The following is a 24,960-nucleotide window of genomic DNA, read 5'->3' on the forward strand; positions in this document are numbered from 1 at the left end:
AACATATGTGCCCACAATCAAGACAGAAAAACAAGTCGTGACCCATGGATTTCCCAACACTTATTCCACCATACTGAACCAATTCCTCCCAGAACAAACCCCCCCCAACTCTCCAACATTAGTTTCATCCAACCTGGTTACAATGTCTGCGTCGACGCCTGGCGGCAATCCTCGTACCGCCAGGCGGTGCATACCATCTGGGCATTTCCAGATTCTTCCCAACATCACTGACTTCACCATTCTTCCAACTACGCGACTCCCCATCAGTCCCCACTCATATTCCAGCACAATCAAGGTAATTCGTACTCAAATACAATGATCAATTAATCCCACTATACTCTACCAGTATCCAATTTCGAATCATAACTAATGGAATCCCCAACATTCAACCCTAGAATTCTTGTACACTGTTCCATCAATTCATCTGCTAAATATACGGAATCTCCACAAAATATGACGTTACATCATCTCTAACTCACTAACCCCAAATTTCTCTCCGATCAGAATCACGTTTAACACCCAGAATTGACGAAAATCATAACTCAGTCTCGCGTCGCCTGGCGGAAATTCATCACCGCCAGGCAGTTCATCACCAAAACCCAGAATGCTCACGAACTTTGAGCCGCCTGGCGGTTCAGGGATTCACCGCCAGGCGCTGTACCCAGAAATTCCCACAATACACATTCAAATGCATGAGCCACCTGGCGGCTAAGTATAGCCCGCCAGGCGGTTTCTGGAAAAATTTCAGAATTCGACGAAATTATAATGCAGACACAGAACATACTTAAATTATATAGCATTTCCATACATTTCAGACCAAACAATCAAAATTAACGTAGAAAGCTCCCCTAACCTGGTTCCTTAGCTTTCAACCTTGATAATTTGAGGAAATCTCCCTTGATCACCAACCCTCCTTGGTCCCTTTCTATTCAGCCCCCTCAAGTCTCACTCCAACTCACAGAAATTTCAGATTTTCGTGCTCTCTCTCTCTGGTATATTTTTCAGCTTGCCAAAACCTTAGCCCTTAACCTAATTTTCCCTTTTAAAGTGTGCCTAAACTAAGGAATTAACTTCTAAAACGAAAATAGCATTGAATGATACATAATGTGCCATTCAATCCCTCCCTTGGCTGCCCTTCCAGCCTCCTTTGGCTGCCCACTCAATTAGGTCTCCTCCCCACCTTTCCATATTCACATCAAAACCAAAAAATGCCAAAAAAATATAAAGTTTAATGTAAGTTCTCCAAGGCTTCAACCCATAACCATGCAATTGCCCAATCAATATCACACCATTTATCCAATCCATATTTCATGCTAGGAACTACAATTCAAGCATCATAACATACAAGAACACGTTTTTCATAATTTTAAATAACAAAAACATAACATCAAAAGTTAGCATACATAGGACTCGAACTCAAGTCCTCTCGCACAATCAAAGTGCTCTCAACCACATGAGCTAGCACTTTTCCACGTCATACCAACCATAATTTAATGTCATAATTATTACCCCTCCCGTATTTATTAATTATTTATTTATTTAATTAATTAAATTCTACGGGTCTTACACTATGAGCGAGGGAATTCATAGTAGGAAAGACAGGTATACGGGTCTGGGTCTGAGCGAGGAGTTCAGAAGACGGGTGAGGGAGTTCATGAAGCAGGACTACGAGCGGGATAGGCTTGTAGGTTGGACCACGAGCGAGGAGGGTCGTGGAAGCACAAGAAGTCCCATGAGTTAGAGTACATGCATGAACTCATAATGATTATGAGTGTGGGAAAGTAGGTGTTTTGTGGAATAATAAATATTTCATGACTTATCGGGTGGGTGTATTTCATATTTATTTATATCTATATGCATAGCTCACCCTATCTGTTTGTGTGTGGCGATGATCGGGTAACTTGTTATCTGGGAGCAGATGATGTTTCAGGTGAGCTAGGAGACGCTTAGTGGCGGAGTGTGGGAGCAAAGTACGAGGGGATTTTATAAATAATTTTTTTTAATTTTCATGTAATTTAATTACTGTTTTGGACTTCCAAATTGTAATAGAGAATTATGAGTATTTTGTTTTTTTATAGTGGACATCAAATTTAAAGGTTTTAAAATTTCTCGCGTTGTTAGGAAATGGATTGATAATAATAAGGTTTTCCTTTCAAAATTGTTTAATTCTTTTTACTTTAAGTAATATCCTACTGGGATGTTACACAAGAAATGCATACAATGCAAGCAAACAAGAGGAAGTTTTTAGAAGTTTTTGCCCCATAAAATCAAGTGCCAAACTCGAGTTAGTCGGTTTAGATGTGTGTGGCCCCATGCAGATAGAAACATCTGGAGGGAACATGTATTTGTATTGTTTGTGGATGATTTCACTAGGAAAACTTGGACATATTTGATAAAACAGAAACATGAAGTTATAGATGTGTTTAAAAACTTAAAGGCCTTGGCAGAAAAGTAATGTGGAGAGAAAATTAAGTTTCTCCAAACAGATTGAGGAGGAAAGTATACCTCCACTAAGTTTAGAAGATTCTATGAAGTTGAAGGAATGTCTCAAAAAGTTACACCACCATATACCCCCAAATTTGAGATGAGTGACCTCGAGGTGCTAAGCTATTTTTCTGGCATAAATTTTACACAAAGTCTGAATGGTTTGATTATGCATGAATCACGGTATACAAGAGAATTACTAAAGAAGTTTAAAATGGGCCAGAGTAATGTTGTTGCAACACCTTTACAATACAAGGCATGACTTGTGTTTCAATGTTGGATTAATTAGTAGATACATGCAGGACCCACGAATGTCACACATGAATGCTGTAAAGAGAGTGCTGAAATATGTGCAAGGGACGAGTGAGTTTGGGGTTCTGTTTTCCAGGTCTGAGACAAAATTTGAGTTGGAGATTACTGTATATTCAGATGCAGATTGGTGTGGTGATAAGAGTGACAAGAAGAGCACATATGGGAGCATCTTCTTTCTTGGAAACACTCATGTATCGTGGAGCTCAACCAAGGAACATGTTGTTGCTCTATCTTCATGTAAATATGAATATATAGTTGCTTATGAACCTAGTTGTCAAGGAGTATGGCTAGAATCCTTGATGAAAGGGCTCAAGGTTGGTATTGGTAAGAAAATGAAGTTGTTAGTTGACAATAAGTCTGCTATCAGTCTGGCAAACCATCCTACTTCTCATGGTAGAAGTAAACATATAGAGACTAAGTTTCACTTTATACGTGAACAAGTAACAAGTGGAAGAGTTGAGATTGAGTATTGCAAGTCTGAAGAGCAACTGACAGACCTTTTAACTGAAGCTTTAAAATGTGATAGATTCAATGATTTGAGGAAACTTATTGGAGTTGTAAACGTGAAAGACTTTTGGCTTAGGGAGGTGTGTTGGAGTTTAGTCTTTAAGCCAAAATATAAAGTTGTTCTTGTAACAGTTTTTCGTTTTTTGTTTTTATCCTTTTTTGTTAATAGCAATTGCTCTGTTTATGTGGTGTATAAAACCTTGTATCATGGTTCAGTTCAATATAGCCTTTTCACCTTTTGTCTTTTGCATATGTGCTTTGTTGCCAAACCCTTTAAGGTGCATGACGTTGTAACTTTACTGTAATGGAGATGGGAAAACTCTATAGAGATACAATGACAATGGAGGAGCACAAACTCCACGGAGGCGCAATGACTTCTACTGTCACAAAGATGGAGTTAGGTCATTTTCATTAGGGTTTTTAATATTTTTTAAGGATTAAATATGTTTTTGGTCCTTCAATAGTAAAAATTGAAATTAGTCATTCTTGTAAACTTTGAAACAATTTAGTCCTCCAACTCCGTAAATGTGTGGATTTAGTCCTTTTAACAAAATTTTATTAAGTTTATTTGACGTTTCAAACACATTTCATTATAGTATTTTAGTTTGTTTACATCGTTTAGCACATGTTCGGTTCAATGTTAACTGAGAAATGTGTTATAAACGTCAAATAAACTTTAAAGAAAATAGTTTAAAGGACTAAATTCATATATTTCTAGAGATAAGAAACTAAATTAGTTCAAGATTTTCAAAAGAGACTAATTCTAATTTTAATTAAAAGTTGAAGAACAAAAACATATTTAATCATATTTTTAAAATAAAGGTTATTTAGGTCATTTCCATTAGACTTTGGGGGTGAAAAAAAAGAGTCCTGGAATAATGTTAGCTCAATTTGCAAACACGGTTTTTTTTCTTTTTTAAAGGCAATTACTCCCTGCATCCCATTAAATTTCTTCTCCCACCCATCAAAATGCTTCCGAAAAATATTTTTATTAGAAGATGAAAACTTTTGCTTTCTGGAAAAGGATTTCCGGAATTATTTATCGTGTTCCGGAAAATGAAATCTGGAGAATGATGCAGGATATGGTGCAGGAAGTAATTACGCTTTCTAAATTGGTAAGCCCAGTGTCGTCTAGCCCAACCCATTAACATAAAAGTAATAAAACACCCATTAAACAAAACTAAGAATATGTGTGAGCGTGCGTGTCACGTGAGTCTCCGTCCTCATGTTCCTCTCTATCTGTGTTAAGCAATGTGTGATTGTGCGAGGCAGAGATAGATAATGATGCATTCAAGGATTAGAAGCGTTGGCGCAAACATCAAATGCGCCGCGAGACTCTTCTGTTCATCATCGGCAACCTCTCCGGTGACGCCGTCGCAATTCCCGCAGACTCTGGCGGGGCTCCGGGCGCGGCTGGAGGAGGAATCACCGTCGCTGTCGGACTTCATCGCTCTGAGATCGGAGAGCGCGTACTCGGTGGAGGTTGGGACGAAGAAGAAGCCGCTTCCGAAGCCGAAGTGGATGAAGGAGGCCGTTCCCGGCGGCGAGAAGTACGTGCAGATCAAGAAGAAGCTCCGCGAATTGAAGCTTCACACTGTTTGCGAGGAGGCTCGGTGCCCTAATTTGGGCGAGTGCTGGTCCGGCGGCGAGACCGGCACTGCTACGGCAACTATCATGATTCTCGGTGACACTTGTACTCGAGGTTGCAGGTTATAATCCAATCGTTTCGATTTCTACATCTATAAATTAACATCTACACTATCACTAAAGGAAGATACGCATTGAGTGTTTCTAGCTTATTCTTCCACTTCAGCTTTAGCAGGAACAGGGACGTTATTTGTTTTTGAAAGTGGCTTTGAGGAAGTGTGTTCTAGATTTGGATAAATAGGTAGAGTTGGTGTTGCAGTTTGATGGATAAGTAGAGCAGATACCACTCGTCAGTAGAGTTGCAAAAATGATATGGAGTAGTTCTGTGCTCATGTTATGAATTCTAAGGAATGCTGGAGTTGCTTTAAGTAATAAGCATGTTTTAGAGATTGAGTTGTTTAATGGCTTAGCACGTATACTTGACTGAGATAGTAATAATTACATGTACATCTTAGAATTTGGGTTACTCAAATCCATAAACTAGTTCATGAAATGAGAGCTGTCCCACTCTTGTATACGCTACTTTTGTCATATCATTACTGATCGTGAGCTTTCCAATACATCCGATAATGGATCGGTAACCAGCGACTCAATAGGTCGAGTAGCAATCACTAAAATAAGGTCTATCATCTTTAAGTTTGGTTTGGATGTATAGCAAACTTTGATTTTAAAATATAACTTTTATTATCTGATCAATAATACTTTGGGGTGATACTCTGACTTCTCTTACGGGTACTGCTTGTTAAGTTTACACACTACATCCTTTTTGTTCGGGAAACTACACACTGTCATCACTTTGTATTTTATAATGCACACCCTTTTTTATATTTGAGAAGTTGCTCCTAGCTGTTCTGCTTTTATGTACAATGTCTACAACATTTATTCTAATAAAAATAACTAGGTAAGAAAGACAGCCGTAATTTCCCAAAGAAGTATATATAATAAGAACTAACCACGATGATTATCCAAAACTCATTATAGTTGTACATGGATTAGTTTTGTTCACAAGAACACTTGCATCTAATTATTTCTTGTTAATTTCCAGATTTTGTAATGTTAAGACATCAAGGACTCCTCCACCCCCTGACCCTGATGAGCCCACCAATGTGGCTGAAGCAATTGCATCATGGGGTCTAGATTATGTGGTTATAACAAGTGTTGACCGTGATGATTTACCTGATCAAGGGAGTGGTCATTTTACTGAGACAGTGCAGAAGCTGAAGGCACTGAAGCCTAATATGCTGATAGAAGCCCTAGGTATGTATTTGAATATTTCTAGTTACCGAAAATATTTTGGCATCTCTATCAAATTAAAAATCTAAGCCTAATACTGATAGGTGGGCACCTAGTTCTATTTAAAAAGTTAAGCATCTATATGGTTTGCAGTTATACTTAGTGGATAATGGGTATGAAAGGAAGGCAATCTTTAGTTAACTTTTGTTTCAACTATAGGATATTAGGTTGCAAGGTGAATCAGGTGGTACCTATTGTGCTAATTCCCCATGAAGTGTCAGTTGTTGAATTTCATAGACGTAGTATTTTTATTGTTGAAATGTGATATGCTAACGGTATGGCTTTAAATAGAATTATGAAGAGATCTTGGTTACAGGTCATTGAGAATAAATTTGGTTCGATTTTGAATTTACATCCTCTTGTGTCAGGTTTCAATCTTAGTATACATTTGTTGAGATGAATTATTATTCAGGGTCTATGCTTAATTAAAATCCTTCTTAAGTACTGACTCAAATTTCTTTCTTTGATGATTATTATTGCACTATTGTTGTAATAGTTCCAGATTTTCGGGGAGATGCAGACTGTGTAGAGAAAGTTGCTAAATCAGGATTAGATGTCTTTGCACATAACATTGAGACAGTTGAAGAGCTACAGAATGTTGTACGGGATCATCGTGCTAATTTTAGGCAGTCCTTAGATGTTCTAATGATGGCCAAGGAATATGCTCCTGTTGGAACACTCACTAAGACTTCAATAATGTTAGGTTGTGGGGAAACACCTGACCAGGTTGTGAAGACAATGGAGAAGGTGAGAGCGGCTGGAGTTGACGTGATGACATTTGGGCAGTACATGAGACCTTCAAAGCGCCATATGCCAGTATCTGAATATGTTACGCCAGAGGCCTTTAATAAGTATCAGACTCTTGGCATGGAAATGGTAAGACTTTTGTTCCTGTGTTTGAATTTAACTTATTTTGGTTTGGAGAAATACTCATATTTTTTACTGCCTGGGACCTGTTGAAAAAGATAGCATTAATATCACATAATGAATTGGTTACCAAAAGAAATTGTTAGAATGTATGATGAATATCTTGTAAAACCAATATTGTATCAAAATATTTTAGAGTACCTTAGAGGTTATATCATTAGCTTGGTCTTCCTTTTTGTTTTGAAAAGATTAATATTAGTTTTCCAATTTTCTTGATTTCCAGGTTTTCTTATATTTCATGATTTGACTCCTTATTTAGTTTAAGGTTATGATGTTGTTTTGGCATGAAAAAGAAGTGTATTTACCATCTTATTGTAACTCGTCATTCAGTCTCTTTTCCTTTTCGTCCCTCTGTTCCAAAAATTTAATAATTTCAACAGTAATTGCTGATAGTATACTTTATCATCAAAGTTTGCTGGCCTTAATGTAATCTAATACTAAATATAAGTTATGTACTATAATAGTTTTTTTAATTCTTTTTTAATTTTCTATGTTCTCACGATGTAGTAGATATTGAGTGGCATAAAACTTATTAAAGCCGAGCTTCTTGCCTGTATTTATTCGTCTCAAAATTTGGAGCATATAAAATCATTTTTTCCTTTTCAGTTTTTGTAAAATAATCATATCTTGCTAATCCATGGAAAGTTCAGGCTTGTCATTCTCTTATTTATTCTTAGAAGTTAGCACACCCCTGACCCTGACCCTGACCCAACGGACCTGCCAATAGCAATCTTTCCTCACATTCTATTTCTATTCATCACCAAGCAGTGCAATCATGGAACATTTCTCTCCTTTTAATTGTTGCATCCAGCATCATGATGATTTGTGGAAAAACTATAATATTATAAAAGCTGCATATGGTATTTAATTATAGCTTGATCATGAGGTATGAACTGATTCTACTTTGTATGAAGGGCTTTCGATATGTGGCATCTGGGCCCATGGTGAGGTCTTCATACAAGGCTGGTGAATTCTATATTAAATCCATGATTGAATCGGATCGTGCTGCATCTCCCTCAAAGCTGACATCCTCGTGACGCATTATCCTTTTTGTTATTTACACACTTCAATGTGCATTATATGTAAGTACCGCAGAATTATTACATGCTGTTGATGCTCAAGTCACCCAGTAATGAGTAAAAGCTTCTAAATGGACATGTGCTGTCTGCCATATTTTTCTCTTCCTCCTTCCCAACAACAACACCATTAGTGGATTGGCTCATTTATTTGGAAAATGCAAATTTCAAGGTTGTATATGTTCTCATTTACATGTACTCATTTTTTCTCTATTCAACTGGTGCTAACTAATACCAGTTACTGTAGTTATTGAAAGTAATGACTTTGAGAAATCGTTTAAATCTCTTATTTTTAACTCAATTTGGGTTTATTTGGTTGTTGCCGTTCAAACTTATCTCACTGGACTTCAGTTTTGAATTAGAGTTTGGTACTACCAAAGAGCCTATATTGTTCTGGCAAATTGTCCTGAAGTTATGTTTAGTGACGCGGTTACATTTGAAAGGCACTAGTGTCTGTCCCTCAACATCCTGTGGGGAATGATGGTAGAACAATTGAAAGCTGGAATACTTTGAGTAATAATTTTTTGTTACAATTCATTCATCTAATCAAATAAAATCTGTTGAACCTTTGTACTTCATGGGAGTTCTATGTGTCTGTGTATCCTTTTCTTCATCAGGTTTTGATGAAGATAAGCTTCATAAGATAACTTTGGCTGTCAATAGAGGTGCCAAAAAGGGGTAAATATTCGTATAAAATTTAAATCATATTAGTAATATTCATTTTAACTTGAGATATAATAATTTAATATATAAATTGTACACGTGTATTTTAATTATAAAATGGCTCAACTCATTAGGTTGAAGCTCACAGACTTTAAGTCTACTAAGGTTGTCGACTAATATGATTGGATAAAAACAATGGTATAGTTGAATATAAGATTATAATGTTTCAGCTTGACTTGTTTTTTAATATTTTAAAATTTTGAATAACTATCCAAATTAACTGAATTGTAAGAAAAAATGTGTTACACATTAAGAGGGAGTGAATTAGTGCTTAAAAAAATTATTTGATTACTAGAGATTCCAAATTAAATTCACTTTCATTCAATAATAGTGAACGTAAAATAAGAAACACTTATGTTTGCATAAAAGGAGAATACTCAATCCTTTTATATGTTTCTATTCTTCCTAAATTTACATTTAATTTCAATTACCACATAACCTTAGTCAGACTGTTTCAGTGTCTTATATGTAATCACTTGAAATGTACAATTTTATTGAAAATCTATCAAGAATACTATCAAACAATATAAAAATCTATTATTACATGAAACACCAAATTTAAGTGTATAAAAAATTACGCTAATAGACAAAAATAAATAGGAAGATATCATTTAATGTGATAGATAATCCAAAAGAATAAGAACAAGAGTTTATGAAAGTATATTTCATAATATCTTCAAGTCAAAACTTCCTCAGATATTTATCAAGAAAGAGACATTTTTATTATTGAAAATTATTAAATACAAACATAAATTATTTGTAAATGTATAAGACTATTACTTCTAAAATACACAATAAAACTTTTATATAAATTGCTATGAAGTTAGTCTAACGGGTTATATTTAATAATGTTTTTTTATATTTTAACTGATAAGAAAATTTGTGAGGCCCAATTATTTGTTTTTGTTTCAGCCCTAATGTCAGTGGGCCGTCCTTGTAGTTGGGCCTAAGGCCGGCCCAACATAAATGCCCTTAGGTCTGCCCTAAACCTAGGGTACCCTACATTTCAGAGACACTTTGCCCTTGCCTTGAACCCAGCAGCCGCCACCCCTCTGCTAGGGTTTCGTTTCTTCGTCTCGAACCAGTCCATCACAAGAGCTCGACTTGTGATTTCTGCTCCACGTAAGTAACTCTATCCTACTGTACTTACCTTATGAGGTTTACATTCGTTTTCCACCGATTAAAGTACGAAAATAATCGTGTCCTCCGCTGTTTTCGCCAGTTTTGCAAGTACGCCTTTCAAGTTGTTGTGCTCCGAGGTCCCGCGTCGAGGTTCTGTTAACCTTTTCCAGGTACGGGAAGCTAGGGTTCTAGTTTCGAGTCTTTTTAGAACTGTTTCTGCGTTGGTTGTTGATTTCATGGTTGGATCTGTTGTTGTGATGTGTGAAAACAGCTTGCATGTGTTGTTTGGCCGGAAAACATGGCGGTACGGCGAAGAACAGTGGCGAGACCTGTTAATCTCGCCCAAGCGAGTCCATCTCGCCTAGGCGAGATGAAATAGGGAGCTCGCCTAAGTCTTTTGCGCGAAAAGTCGCCCGGGCGGCTCGCTCAATTTTTGAGCGAGCAGGCAACTCGCCCAAGCGAGAGGGATCTCGCTTAAGCGAGATCCCGTGTTGCCCATGCCCTAGTTTTTGGCATTCTCGCCTAGGCGAGGGGGGAGGCTCGCCTGAGCGAGATGCTGGGCGAGACAGTGTTGTGATTTGGACGTTTGATGTTTCCCGAGTGATCTGTTTTGATTGGGTATGATTGTGTGATGATGGACATGTATATAATGGAGTATGAAATGTATTTTTGGCATGATTCATGAATTGTGGAGGAATGGGTTGGTATGAGACTTAGCATGTGAAATAAATGAGTGGTTTGGGACTAAAGGAACATGGTATTATCATGAGATGAGACCCCAGACCCATCGGGGCGGTAATGAACAGTGGTATGGACTCAAATGTGATGCGTATGAGGAATAAATCTCATGGATGGATATGGAATTGAAAAACATAATTTAATATTCTCTTAATTGCTGATTTATGAATGTTGGTCCATGTCAGCGTATAATTCCTTGGGGTCTCTAGGTGAGACCTCCGGGGTCGCGCTTCAGTGGTCGGGACGTAATTCCATGGCCCCTGTTAGTGGGTGTTCATGGTGGTGCCCCATCTGTATAACTAGGTAAGGATTCAAGGTAAGGTTGCATCTTGACACTCCGAGGAGCCAGTTAGTCTCACTTAGAGCGGACTGACTCCTGTGGTGGGAGTAGCAGGAGGCCTGAAACTCACTAAGGGCTAACCTTGTGGTGGGAGAGATTTGATTCATTATAACACTGGTAATACATGGCTCAGGATCGAGCAGCTCAGGTTCGAGCAGGGGTACCCACACAAGTGCAAGCATCCGCTGAATCCGACCAAGTTATACGTATCCGGATGAGTCGAGTCGAGTCGTAGTGTATTGAATGAAGAGTCATAACCTGTTTGGTTGCTATGTGGATGAGATGATGAAAATATGCTTGATTGCATGATTTATGTTGTTGGCTCTAGCTTACCCGTTTTGTTGTATGTTTGTGTTGTATGTGGCCGTTTTTCCTTGCGATGATCATCAACTTGATTGATGGGAGCAGTTGGGCGAGGTTCTCAGGGTCAACAAGCGAATGGCGATTCCGCTGCTTAGCCATCTGGGCTGGAGTTTCCTTATGTTTATTTAGGGCCATGGCCCATGTATTTCTTTCCGTATTTCTACGCTACATTCTACGCTGTATTCGTATTCAGCTATCCTGTTTTTATTGGCATCGTGGTGTGCCTAGTTTTGTAGGGGTTGTGTTAGGGACCCCAAGACTTTTCTGCAGTACTATTATCGCGTGACGTTTCCTTTAATTACGCATTAAATTAAATGGGACGTTACAAAATTTAATTAAAATAATCTAATTTATTATTTCTAATCCAGTTATAATTGATTATCTGTAAAACTTACGTTGAATAAAACTTTAAGTAATTAATTATTATTTAACTTACAATAATCTACTGTGATATAAAATCATTAAACATCTACTAAAGGACAGTAGTGTACCTTAGAAAATAATCCATTATGTTTGAACATAACTAATTACCAAATTTCAAACTATTCTTAAAATGGGTTCAGTTTTCCTAAAGACAAAATAAATATGAGAGACGTTGACTAAGTAAACATAAAACCCAAATAGTTTATTATAATCTCCCCTCAAACTTTCTACCCTCACCCGTCATTTCCAAACAACTATAAAAATAAAACTATTCCTCATATCTCACACACATTTAAATGTAATTAAATTAAATTAAATTAAATTATCACTTTTTAATTTTTTATGCAGTTATTTTAAGGAAAAAGATAACTTAAAAAAATTATACATAAAATAAAGAGGAAAAGGCAATAAAAAAAATCGGTATAATTACTCGTATAGTACCCAGTTTGGTGCTAGTGTGTCAGATAGGTACCTGGTTTAAAAAAAGTGTCAATTGCATTTCAATTAGGTCCCTTTCAGACGGAGTTGACTAACACCGTTAATGACGTACCACGTGCAGTATGTGGTTTTTTTTTAATTTTTGTTTAATTTTTTTAATTTTCTTTTTGACTTTTTGAAAAAAAAATAATAAAAATGTCACGTGTCAAATCCTTGTGTGTGACACGTGACATTACAATGCCACATGTCAGTATCACTATCAGATGTCATTGTGTTGATTTCGATTTAGTCCCCATATATGTTTTTTTGTTTCAATTTAGTACCTACTTATGTGTATCTCATTCAATTTTGACCTAATTTTTTTTAATAATTAAAATCCATTTTTTATAAAATTAAAAGTAATTAAGTATAAAATTTTTATAAAAATTAAGTATTTAATATCTATATTAAAATTTAGTGGTAAAAGTCATTTTATTAAGTCATTTTTAATAAAAAAAAATAATATAACATTCGTACAAATAGAAATTTTGGTTTAAAATTAGTAAGAGACAATATTGTTCTATTTTGGAAAAAAAATAAAAATTAACAAAACATGAATACTTAATAAAAAAGTAATTAATAAAATAATAGGTTAAAAAGTCGTTTTTAATAAAAAATATTAGTATAACATTTATACAAATAATAAATTTGGTCTGAAATTGAAAGAAATAATATAAATATTAGTACTTAATTTTGTAAAAATATTTTTACTTAATTATTTTTAATCTTATAAAAAATGGATTACAAAAATATTTTAATTATTAAAAAAAATGGGACAAAATTGAATCAGATACACATAATTAGGTACTAAATTGAAACAAAAAGACATATATGGAAACTAAATCGAAATCAATACAATGACATCTGAGAATGATACTGACACGTGGTATTGCAATACCACGTGGCACTGACAATGCCACGTGTCACACACATGGAACTGACATGTGGCATTTTTATTTTTTTTTCAAAAAATAAAAAAAAATTAAAAAAACCACATACTGACACGTGGCACCGTTAACCGCGTTAGTCAACTCCGTCTGAAAGAGACCTAATTGAAGCACTTTTTTAAAAGTTGGGATGCAATTGATACTTTTTTTAAACTGGGTACCTATTTGACACACTAGTCCCAAACTGGGTACTATACGAGTAATTATACAAAAAAAAAATCATAAAAAAAGTATTATATAAAAATCATTTTTGAGATAATAGTATAACTTGTTTAACATACATGTATAATATAGTAAAATATTATACTTTCAAACATTTAAGATCTAGAGTTTGAAAAGAAACTAAACAACACAATTACAACTACAATTGTTTTCAATTTAACTTATGAAATAATATAACAGTGGTACATGAAATTTTTAAATGCATTACAAGATTGAAAAAAAATACACCCAACAATAAGGAACACTGATTTAACTTAAGAGAGAAAAATGTTGAGTAATTTAAGAGGTGAAGAAGAAAAAAAGAATTTATACATATACCTAATACTTTAGTGAAGATATATATTGCCCTTTTTATAATATATTTTAAAAATACTCATCCCTACACATTATTATTATTATTATTTGTTTGTATTTGGTAATGATGATGTCAGCATGATGAACTATTGTGTGAATCAATTATTATGTAATTAATTGAGATTACAAATATTAGAAACATAATTAAGGGCAATTTGCTAAAGTCCATTTGCAAGTCCATGGTTTTGAAAAGTTTGAAGAATCAACACTCAACACAGTTAATAAGGGCAATGCAACAACCAAGAAGATGAAAGTAAAGTCAAAGTCAACCCTATTTTGGTCTACATTCCCACATATTCATCCTTTTCAACGGTTCTGATTCGCTTTAAGAAAGTTCAACTATGGTGTTGATGGTTGACAATTGTATAAGCCGCAATTGGCTTCACGCACTTTTCGCCGGAAAAAGGGATCCTCTGCACATGCACCTACGATACATCTCATTGTCAACCATAGTAGGTAGAGATCACAAATCGGTAGGTATTATAGAACCCTTTTTAAACTAAATAAACTACTCATATTAAGCTCCATAGAATTACTCATATAATTAAAAAGTGATTATTCAAAATATGTAAGTTAACTGAGATATCACTTTTCAAAAAATTTATTTTAGCTTACATTTATGAATTATAAGAATAAAATTATGTAGATATTTGTTATAACTAAAATTAAATTTCTGAATTTTTTCAAAGATATCTCTACTATATAAATGTATAAAATAAGAATTTTATCAAATTTTAACAAAAAAACATTTTATTAATTGTTTTCATTTTTAGAATATAACACATCGCATATATGAAAAATAAAACCATTTATTTCTTTGATTCAAAGATCAACAGAACATATTTATAAAAATAAATAATAACATAATATTATAATTTACAAACAATAGAAAAACTATCGAATACATAATTACAAACTTAAAAATATATATAAAAGAATTTGATCAAGATATATCCATACATAAAATAATCCACATTGTGCATAAATATGAAAGTAAAAAAATATATTATTCTATTTTTATCATTATTTATAATAATAATTTTTCAATTTAGAATAAAAATAAATTAAAATTTTACTATTAAATTACTCAGAAATGTCATGTTTAAATAATATTAATAGTATAACCTTAGAGTCATAAATTTGACTGATGATAGTTTAAAATATATATATATATATATATATATATATATATATATATATATATATATATATATATATATATATATAGAGAGAGAGAGAGAGAGAGAGATATTAAATGTTAACCACTGTGTTTTTGAATAAAATGTTCTCATAAAAAGGGATGGAAATTCTAAAATTCAAATTAAAAGTGAAAAAGTTTTAAGCCATGATAACGTTCCAAATATATTTTTCACAAATTAAACACGTTTATAATGTTTCTAAAAGTTATAATTCCAAGGAACATGATTCTTGAAAAATATATGATTCCAAGATTAAACTTGAAAAAAAAAATGACCACATGCTGCTGTATTGTTGTATTAATTATTGTATACATAGAAATATTAAAAAAATTTATAACAAATTAAGCTGAAATATATATATTCATCTGAAAAACCCTAATAACGTTTAGTTCTTTCTATATATATCTTGCGTTTAACAGTGATTAAAATCTGATATTCCTACCTACACTTAACTTTGCATCATCACTTTTTTGTCCTTAACTTTCGAAGCTTTCTTGAAAAATGAGCAAAAACAGGTTAACTTGTTCCATTATTCACATTAATTAAACAACAAGATCATGCTTGCACATCACTTATCCTCGAACCGAGAATTTAGATGAATCTAATTCTCTCATTCAACATTGCTATTAATTAAAAGAGCCAAGTTTTCCCCTAAGATCATGGAGTATTTCACGACAAACCACACTTTAAATTGCAAACACATTCCCATAACCATAATCAAAAGCTCAAGTTACAGCAACATCAACCTAAACTCAATAATTCATCACCATGGCCAACACAATCCTGAAGCTCACAGCATTTCTCGTTCTGCTCATTTTTTCAACCCTGCATGATTCTCATTTTGCTTCTGCAACTGACGTACAAGATCAAAATCATAACGAAGAGGAGGACGAAGACTATGTTCTTGATACCCCAATAACCCATTCGGGACCAAGAAGCAGATTTTTGGTTTCTGTAATAAAGAAAGGAAGACAGTGTAATGCTGAGAGCAATAACATCTGCAATGGGGTTCGAGCGAACAAGGGGAGGGACCTACTTTACTGCTGCAAGACGCATTGTCGCAATGTTCTTCGTGACAAGAACAACTGCAAGGTGTGTGGGAACAAGTGCAAGCAGGGAGAAAGATGCTGCAATGGAGTTTGTACCAATGTTTTGTCCAATGCTAATCACTGTGGCAAGTGCGACAAGAAGTGTTCATCTGGTGATTCATGTGGGAATGGTGTTTGTGGGTATGCTTGAAAGGAAGTTATTGGAAAAGGTTAGGGATCTTGTGATCCATCATATACTATATAGCAGTTTGAGATATAAAAAGATTAAGAGATGCTAACTACACTTTGTTATTGGTTAAAACCATGAAGAACTCACCAAAGTTTGTGACTTTTGATTGTTTCGATCAATGACGAAAGTGTGTTAGGGAGTGTCTTTCTAGCATATGAAATCCCATTGTGGTTTTGTTTTTTCTTAATCACATTTTTAGCACGTTAATAAGTATGAAATTGGACTGAATTTTGATTTAGTTTTGTATTAAAGTGTAAACATTTTAATTTTGTTAAGTGATTGGTTTTATTTGTTTAGTTTATGATGTTGTTATTGTGGTTGTTCCTTTATTTAAATTAATAACAAATGGTTGTCTTTGCATATATGCTCAAGAAGAATAAATTTGCACGTCAATTAAGTGTAATTAATATCTTGTAAATGAAACCTATGTCTATTATTAACAAATTAAGTTTTCCTTTCAAGATAAGGAGTGATTGTAGATATGATTTAAATCAATCTAAGAACATTTAGAATCGTTCATACCATAAGAAGAAAAGAATATATAATGAATATTATTAGTTTTACATTCTGGTAATAAGAATTCACTAACATATTACCGTGTTCATGTTATACATTTTATTCTCAAGGATAATGATATTTTAATATATTTTTTTTGACTTACTTTTAACTGAATATTTGAATCATCATTAGATCATCTATTTTGATTCTTTTAGTGATGTGATGTGATAATTTAATCGGAAATGATATTTGAACATATTTTTTGAACTTAAATTTGACATGACTGATGTGGCATGACCTTTTTTTATTCAAACATAAACTTTTTTTTTAATGAAAGAAAATTGCTGCACATGCGAGAGTTAAATTCTTTTTTTCCCAAAAACCAAAGGACACAGAGACAGAGAGAGAAAAGGCACAGTGATGAGTGTTAGTGTTAGAGAAGCAAAGAAGCAACCCAGAGAGAGAGAGAAAGAGAGAGAGAGAGAGAGAGAGAGAAGCAAAGAAGTAGTGCTTGCCGGAGAACGCATCGACCATTAAAAGTCATCCATGGCGAGGCTTCCACCAGTTTTGGGTTTCAAGTGAAAGGTGTGTTTGGAAGTGTTTGCACAGCGAATCAAATAAGCATTGATTGTATAGTGTTTGGAAGAGTTTGCACAGTGAACCAAAAAATTTAAGATAACTCCCCACCTAATTATTTTTGAGTCCCCACTTTTGACCCATTTCTGATTTAAATTTTTTTTGTCAAAATTTCGTGCCCAACATTGTATACCCATCATGGAATGTGATGGTGATGGAAATACATACATACTATGTTAAGGTTGTTGTGTGAGGAAATGTAACTAGCAATGATGATTGATTTCTTTAAAATTGGGTGTCTAAGTCCAAAATACTCATGACAACTCCCTATTAAAAAGTTCTTTACTCCCCACGAACCAATAATATCCATATTATCGCATTTCTACATAGGTTTACTGTATTCATAGTCCTGTGGCGAATTATGTATTGATTGAAGGAATTGTCTAGCATTCAAATGTGACTTTGTGGTGCGCATAACTTTGTAATTGGTTTCAAGTCTTGGGTCTGTGAACCGAAAAATTCAAGATAACGCCCCACCTAATTATTTTTGAGTCCCCACTTTTGACCCATTTCTGATTTAAATTTTTGTCACAATAATGTGCCCAACATTGTATACCCATCATGGAATGTGATGGTGATGGAGATACATACATACATACTATGTTAGGATGTATATGCATGTGGTGTGGTGTTTGGGCATGAAGGACTAAGTCCAATAGGGTTCTGGGATGTGCTTGGTGGTTGGACACATGATGGGCAAGGAACTGGTTGAGTTCTCGTCGGCTACTAATGGGCGAGGAGTCCTTAGTATGGTGATTGCATGTGTCGAGCGCACGATGGGCAATGAACTGTTATGTTCCCGTCGGCTACTATTGGGCGTCCATAGTATGGTGATTGCATGCGTGTCAGGGTCCAAGTTATGAGACTTGGATGTTTTTACTACAGGCGAGGAGTCTGTAGGGCAGGATTATGAGCGGGATAGGCTTATAGGGTTGGACCACGAATGAGTTAGTTTCGTGGAAGCACAGTGAAGTCCCAAGATCTAGTTCATGCATATGACTCATGAAGGACTATGAGGTCATGGTTGGGTGATTTGGATAGTATAAGAAATTTGATTATGTTATTTTGGGTTGGGAAGCATATTTATTTCTTATATTTGTTTATATTTTTTTTTTTGTGCATAGCTCAACCTATCTGTGTGTGTATGGCGATGATTGGATAAATTTGTTATCCGAGAGCAGATGATGTGACAGGTGAGCCAGGTGATACGTAGACTCGGAGCGAGGGCTAGCAGGGGATAATTTGTGTATATACATATGTTTATTACTTTCGTTTTGAGGATATTATGTAATCCTGGCGGGAGCCATGGACTTTTAATTCAGTTTCATGAATTTTTGGACTCCTGGATTTAACGATTTTAATTTTTAAAGTTTTATATTTCCCGTGTTTTGGGAAATAGTGTATATTATAAATGCAGTATTTATAATTAGAATTTTTAATTGTTTAATATCAGTAATATTCCTTAGGGATGTTACATTTGGTCTTCTCTCTTGCGCCTCCACTGCTTCTTTTTCTCTTTCAAGCGCCATTGACCACTGTCGCCGTGCCCTACTACCGTCGCACCGTGCTTCAACAAGCTTCTTCTTCTCTTCCATGCCATTCTTCAACAACCGATGCAATAAGTTAGTGTTTTTCTCCCTCATTTTCTCATGACTAGGGTTTTTATTTGTGGAGAAAGCTCTCTTTGTAGTTGTCTTTCTTGGTGCTCGGTGTTTTCCCATCTCCTTTGCAAATGAAGCAAATTTGTGACGCTGCTGCTTTACCGAATGTGTGTCGCTGGTCCCTATGGTGTTTCGTGAAGTCTCTTAGTCAAGTTTGCAGTCGGGGTGCGGTGTTCTCCTTGGTGGTTCGTTGGTGGTTCACTTGGTGGTTCGTTGGTGGTTCACTTGATGTTTCGTTGGTGTTGGTCTGTGGTGGTTTGTTGGTGTTGGTCCGTGGTGGTTTGTTGGTGTTGGTTCGTGGTGGTTTGTTGGTGGTCTTTGGTGGTTCGTTTCTCCTTTGCCCCTTCGCATGGTCACTTTCGAAAATGTTTTTTTTTCTTTTCAGTAAAAAGATATTAGATCGGTATTTTCAGAACCGATCTAATATGTTTTTGACATATTACACCAGTGTATATTAGATCGGTTGCGGAATCGATCTAATATGCGCTCCGGAACCGATCTAATATACTTATTTTGCACTAGTGCTAGGTGCATATATATATATATATATATATATATATATATATATATATATATATAATGACCTCTAGGCCACTAACTCCGTTATGTAAGTAAATGTTAAACTAGGCCACATCAAACCAATACAAAAAAAAAAAATCATAATTGGTGGGTTATGTGTTTTAGTATGTTTTCACCTCACGACCTAGTTTGACCTGATCTATTTTTTACGGTTCAACAGTTGGCCAAGCTAAAACGGATCAGATTGGCCCATTTTACCACATCTTTCTGTAATTGGTTTTTATGATATGATATAGGTTAAATTATAAATTTGGTCTCTATTTTTGTTTAATTCAGTACTAATGTTCTTTTATTCAATCAGGTCCTAATTTTTGTTAATTTTGTTCAATTTGGTCATTTTTTGCGAACTCTGTTTAAATTATTAACGATAATAAACAATGACTGTCACATGTCACTTTATGGTTTTTCTTTGTTTTTTTTTAATTTTTATAATTTTATTTTAATTTTTGAAAAACGTTCACGTATCAACCCAATAGTGTCACATTTAGAGTCAAAGTTTAATATGTTTTATATTCGATTTGGTTTCTATATTCGCTATTTTTGTTCAATTTAGTCTCAATTTTATTTAAAATGGAACAATTTTGTCCATCTCTAAATTGAAACCAAATTTAATTTTTATATAAATGTTATAAAAATTCAAAAAATTATTAAGTATTTTTTATTTAAGATTACAATTACAGATGTCAACAAAATTCGTACCCGCGGGTATTCGCGGATAAAACTCGCCACGGGTAAAAAACGGATACTCGCTACCCGTTGGTACGGGTATTTTGGATACCCGCATGTTAACGGGGCGGGTATGGATATCATAGTATTCGTACCCGTGGATACCCGTACCCGCTAAACTTACACCCCTTGACATTCTTCTCTTTCCTTCCTTTGAAATTGGGCATATACATCAAATCTTATATAGACAATGACGTTTATGGTATGCTTGTTGTCAAATGATGGAATCAAAATAAGAATATTTGGCACGTGACAATTGAGGTTTATTATTTGTTTATTTTTCAGGAATCAATCAGAGAAAGTGAGTTTATTGATCAAAGCACTAATTAAAGAATTTTCATTGTGTTAAACGTCATTTTATAAACTTGAGTTTATTTAAACTTTATTTGAAATTTATGACAGTTATGTATTTTGTTTTATTTTATTTGAATTTATGACTAAATATTTGTATTTTAAATAATTTTGTAAACACCCGCAGGTACCCGTGGATACCCGCGGATATGAAAAAAATAGACGGGTACCCGACGGATATGGGTACGGGCACGAGGTAGATATTTATCTAGCGGGTAGGGTACGGGGGAGCTACTACCCGTACCCTACTCGCCTCGTTAACATCCCTAATTACAATTAGTTTAAAATTTTAAATCAATAATATTAGTCATCATCCTTCAAATTTTCGTTTTAATTTTAAACTAAATGTAGCCCTAAACCAAAAATATATAATAAAAATGTGAATTTTAATAAACACATTATAACATTTATATAAAGATTAAATTTGGCATCAATCTAGAGGAACAAAATTGCTTTATTTTAATAAAAATTGTCACTAAATTGAACAAAAATAATGAATATATGGACCAAATTTAATACAAAACATCGATTCTGACACATTGCACACGGCTGGATTGACACATAAACATTTTTTCAAAAAAAAAATAAAAATAAAAAAAAAATAAAAAACACACAAAATGACACGTGATAGTCACGGTTCATTACCGTTAATCATTTAAAAGGAGTTAGCAAAAATGATAAAATTGAACAAAATTTAACGAAAATTAAAACCTCATTGAACAAAAAAAAAATAATAATATGATTGAATTGACAAAACTGAACGAAGATAGAAACCAAATATATAATTTAATCTATAATATACATTCATAATTGTTACCACTTACAACTCTTTTAAAAGCTACTATTTTATTTTATTTTGCAATCGAAAATAGTGATTAAATTGTCAAATACCTGGAAACAAATAATTGCGTATATTAACAAAAATCGTGAAATTGATTGAATTATTTTGTATAAAATGATTTCAATCCATGAAATATTTTTATTCATTTAAACTTTAGTAACTGAACTCATTCGCTATGGCTTATAATATTTTTTTTTAAATATATTTTTAGTCCTTAAATTTGGTAAAACTAAAATTTGGTCTAGTCTTTGATACAGTTTAATATTCGGACATTAAAAGTAAATAGATATCATCCTTTTAATCCAAATTGTAATACTCTTTTTTTTTTTTTCGTTAAACGAAATTTAAAATTTGTGTTTAAGTTGTTTACATCGAATGTTAGCTTAGAACATTGTTAAACATATATCAAATTTTGAGATGTTTGAGTTGTTGACTTAAAAGGAGTATATTCATTATTTTTTAACTTTGAGGACCAAAATATATCAAAGTTTGAGACAATAATAAATTTCAATTTCGCATATAAGTTTAAGAATTAAAAACATATTTAACTAATTTTTTTTTCTTGCAAAATTTTAGAGTTAATTTTTTTTTAGTAAACTTTAATGCGAAATTGAAATCCATTCGTCATATTCTAAACTTTGATACAGTTTAATCTCCAAACTTTAATATATATATATATATATATATATATATATATATATATATATATATATATAATATTCTCTATAAAAAATTCTTCACGCCCGAAAAAATAAAACAATCTTAATTTCTAATTAAATAACAAATACCATTATAATAATCAAAGAACTACATCATGAGAATGGTATAAGACAAAATAACGTCATTGGTAAAATATAAATCTAACTATCTCTTCATTCCTTCTATATACACATACTTTATGACTAATTTTGTAAGACACCCAACAATCCATAAATCATTTCCATTGCAGCTAGGCTGTCAACTTAACCCATGACCCATGGGTCAATCCTAAGCTAACTTGAATAAGTCCTCATTTTGGAAGCCCCTATGAAAGGACCAAACACAAATCTTAGTTCCCAAATACCCCTTTCAACTAGTTTAAGGTCAGAGTTAAGGTTTCAGCATGACCCCATTACAAGACTATAATTAACTATCAAAATAAATATCTATATTAGGAATGACAACGGGACAGGTAGGTTACGGATAGTAGCTCCTAATATTCTACCCGTTTGATAAATATTCGTTTTATACCCATCTGGTATCCGTTATGCAGGTACTTATATATTTTTTTAATATCCAAGGATATCCACGGGCATCCCCAAATATTTTAAAAAAATAATATTTAACAATATATTTGAACCATAAATTCAAATAAAATACAATACATAACATTCATAAATTTTAAATATGTTTCAATCAATGATGAAAGTGTGTTAGGGAATGTCTTTCTAGCATTTGAAATCCCATTGTGGTTTTTGTTTTTTCTTAATCAGATTTTTAGCACGTTAATTAGGATAAAAGGATATATGACATTGGATTGAATTTTAATTTAGTTTTGTATTAAAGTGTACACATTTTAATTTTGTTAAGTGATTGGTTGTATTTGTTCAGTTTATGATGTTGTTATTATGGTTGTTCGTCTGTTTAAATGTATAACAAATGTTTGGCTTTTAGTTGCATATGTATATGTTGATGAAGAATAAGTTTACATGTCAATTAAGTGTAATTAATATTATGTAAATGAAACTTTATGTTTATTATATTCAAATTAAGTTTTCTTTTCAAAATAAGTAGTGATTGTAAATATGATTTAACTCAATTTCAATAAGAATATTTAGAATCATTCTGATTGGATGATGGGAAGAATAGTTAGAACTAGTAGCTAGAGCTATTGTCTAGAGTTAGAAGTTAGTAACTAGAGCTAAAGTTGTAGCTAGTAATTATAGCTAGAGATAGAGCTAGAGCTAGAGTTAGTAGCTAAAGCTAATAGCTAGTAGTTAGTGCTAATAGCTAGAGCTAGTAGCTAAAGCTAATACCTAGAACTAGTAGCTAGAACTAGAGATAGTAGATAAACGTAGTAGCTAGAGGTAATAATTAGTAGCTAGAGTTAGTAACTACAGATATTATCAAAAGTTAGTGGCTAGTAACTAGAACTATAGTTGTAGCTTGTAGCTAGTAGCTAGTAGCTAGAGCTAGAGCTAGTAGCTAGTAGCTAGAGCTAGAGCTAAAGTTGTAGCTAATAGTTAAAGCTAGTAACTAAACTAGTAGTTAGTAGCTAGAGCTAGTAGTTAGAGCTAATAACTAGAGTTAGTAGCTAAAACTAGTCACTAGGACTAAGGCTAGAGGTAGTAGCTAGGGCTGTAGTTAGTAGCTAAAGCTAGTTTGAAAGTTATTACCCATGTGAGATTTTGAACTTTACTTACTTTCATTGTGTGATGCATTCATGTTTATTTACATTTTAGAACTTGCACTATTTATTTTCAAACGAATTGTTGGATTTGAACTCTTGATGTTATATTAGGCCATGTTTGTTTTTATTCACCTAGCCAAATAAAACTTACTTTGAACATAGTTCCTTTGCATATGAATTTTGAGCAATGTTATACTTCTCCTTTATTAATTTTAAGCTCATCACAAGCCTTAGACCAGAAAAACCGTGAAAATACCCATTCCTAGAGTTGTGAGATGTCTTAGGCAGTGTTTAGGAATTTGGGAAATTCAACTGGGGGGAGATTTGAGCTTTTATGATGATTGATCATGAATAATGTGTTGAAACATTTTGAATGAAAATAAATGAGCAAAAGCTGAAAAATCTGAAAGTAAAGCTCAAAATCTCACATGGAGTAAAATCTGTCAAAACTGGCTCAAGACTGACTTTGGCTCAAGACTGATTTTTCATGTAAAAACTATTCAACTCTATTGAAATAAATTGTAAAACTAGTTAGAGACTATAAACTCAAATTAGAAACTCAAAAATCATTCACAATCAAGAACTAATTATGCAAAATGTGTGAAACTCAACTAAAAATAGCAAGGTATCTATCTAAGCAAGTTTAAAACAATGAAAGAAAGCTAAGAACATAATTAATTTCTAAAAACAGCAAAGAACTAACAAATTCACTATTAAATCTGAAACAAAATACTAAAACAGTACAAGAACTCAAACTACTCTTGAAACAACAAATGAAATCCCAATTAACATTTCTAAAATTTTAAAACAACAAAATAAAAGTAAAATCTACTAAAAACATTAAAGA

At 33.5% G+C, this 24,960-nt stretch overlaps 2 protein-coding genes and 1 long non-coding RNA gene across 3 annotated transcripts; all 3 read left to right on the plus strand.

Annotated features, from left to right (window-relative positions):
• The first annotated feature begins 4,511 nt into the window (after window positions 1-4,511).
• On the plus strand, window positions 4,512-8,547 carry LOC114185752 (lipoyl synthase 2, mitochondrial). The gene is made up of 4 exons (XM_028073653.2): window positions 4,512-5,012; window positions 5,996-6,207; window positions 6,740-7,119; window positions 8,085-8,547. Exons 1-4 carry the CDS (start codon window positions 4,585-4,587, stop codon window positions 8,205-8,207), a joined length of 1,143 nt encoding a protein of 380 aa, XP_027929454.1. The 5' UTR covers window positions 4,512-4,584; the 3' UTR covers window positions 8,208-8,547.
• Window positions 8,548-9,852: 1,305 nt separating this feature from the next.
• Window positions 9,853-11,839, plus strand: LOC114184680 (uncharacterized). The gene is made up of 3 exons (XR_014994863.1): window positions 9,853-10,091; window positions 10,192-10,261; window positions 11,578-11,839. It is a non-coding gene; the product is annotated as an uncharacterized LOC114184680 (long non-coding RNA).
• Window positions 11,840-15,846: 4,007 nt separating this feature from the next.
• Window positions 15,847-16,728, plus strand: GRI (Stigma-specific Stig1 family protein). The gene has a single exon (XM_028073807.2). The coding sequence runs from the start codon at window positions 15,923-15,925 to the stop codon at window positions 16,391-16,393; it is 471 nt and encodes a 156-aa protein (XP_027929608.1). The 5' UTR covers window positions 15,847-15,922; the 3' UTR covers window positions 16,394-16,728.
• The last annotated feature ends 8,232 nt before the right edge of the window (window positions 16,729-24,960 follow it).

This window comes from Vigna unguiculata, chromosome 5 (genome assembly GCF_037176805.1).
Source record: "Vigna unguiculata cultivar grain cowpea cultivar isolate G323 ecotype 2 chromosome 5, ASM3717680v1, whole genome shotgun sequence".
NCBI classification, from domain to species: domain Eukaryota; kingdom Viridiplantae; phylum Streptophyta; class Magnoliopsida; order Fabales; family Fabaceae; genus Vigna; species Vigna unguiculata.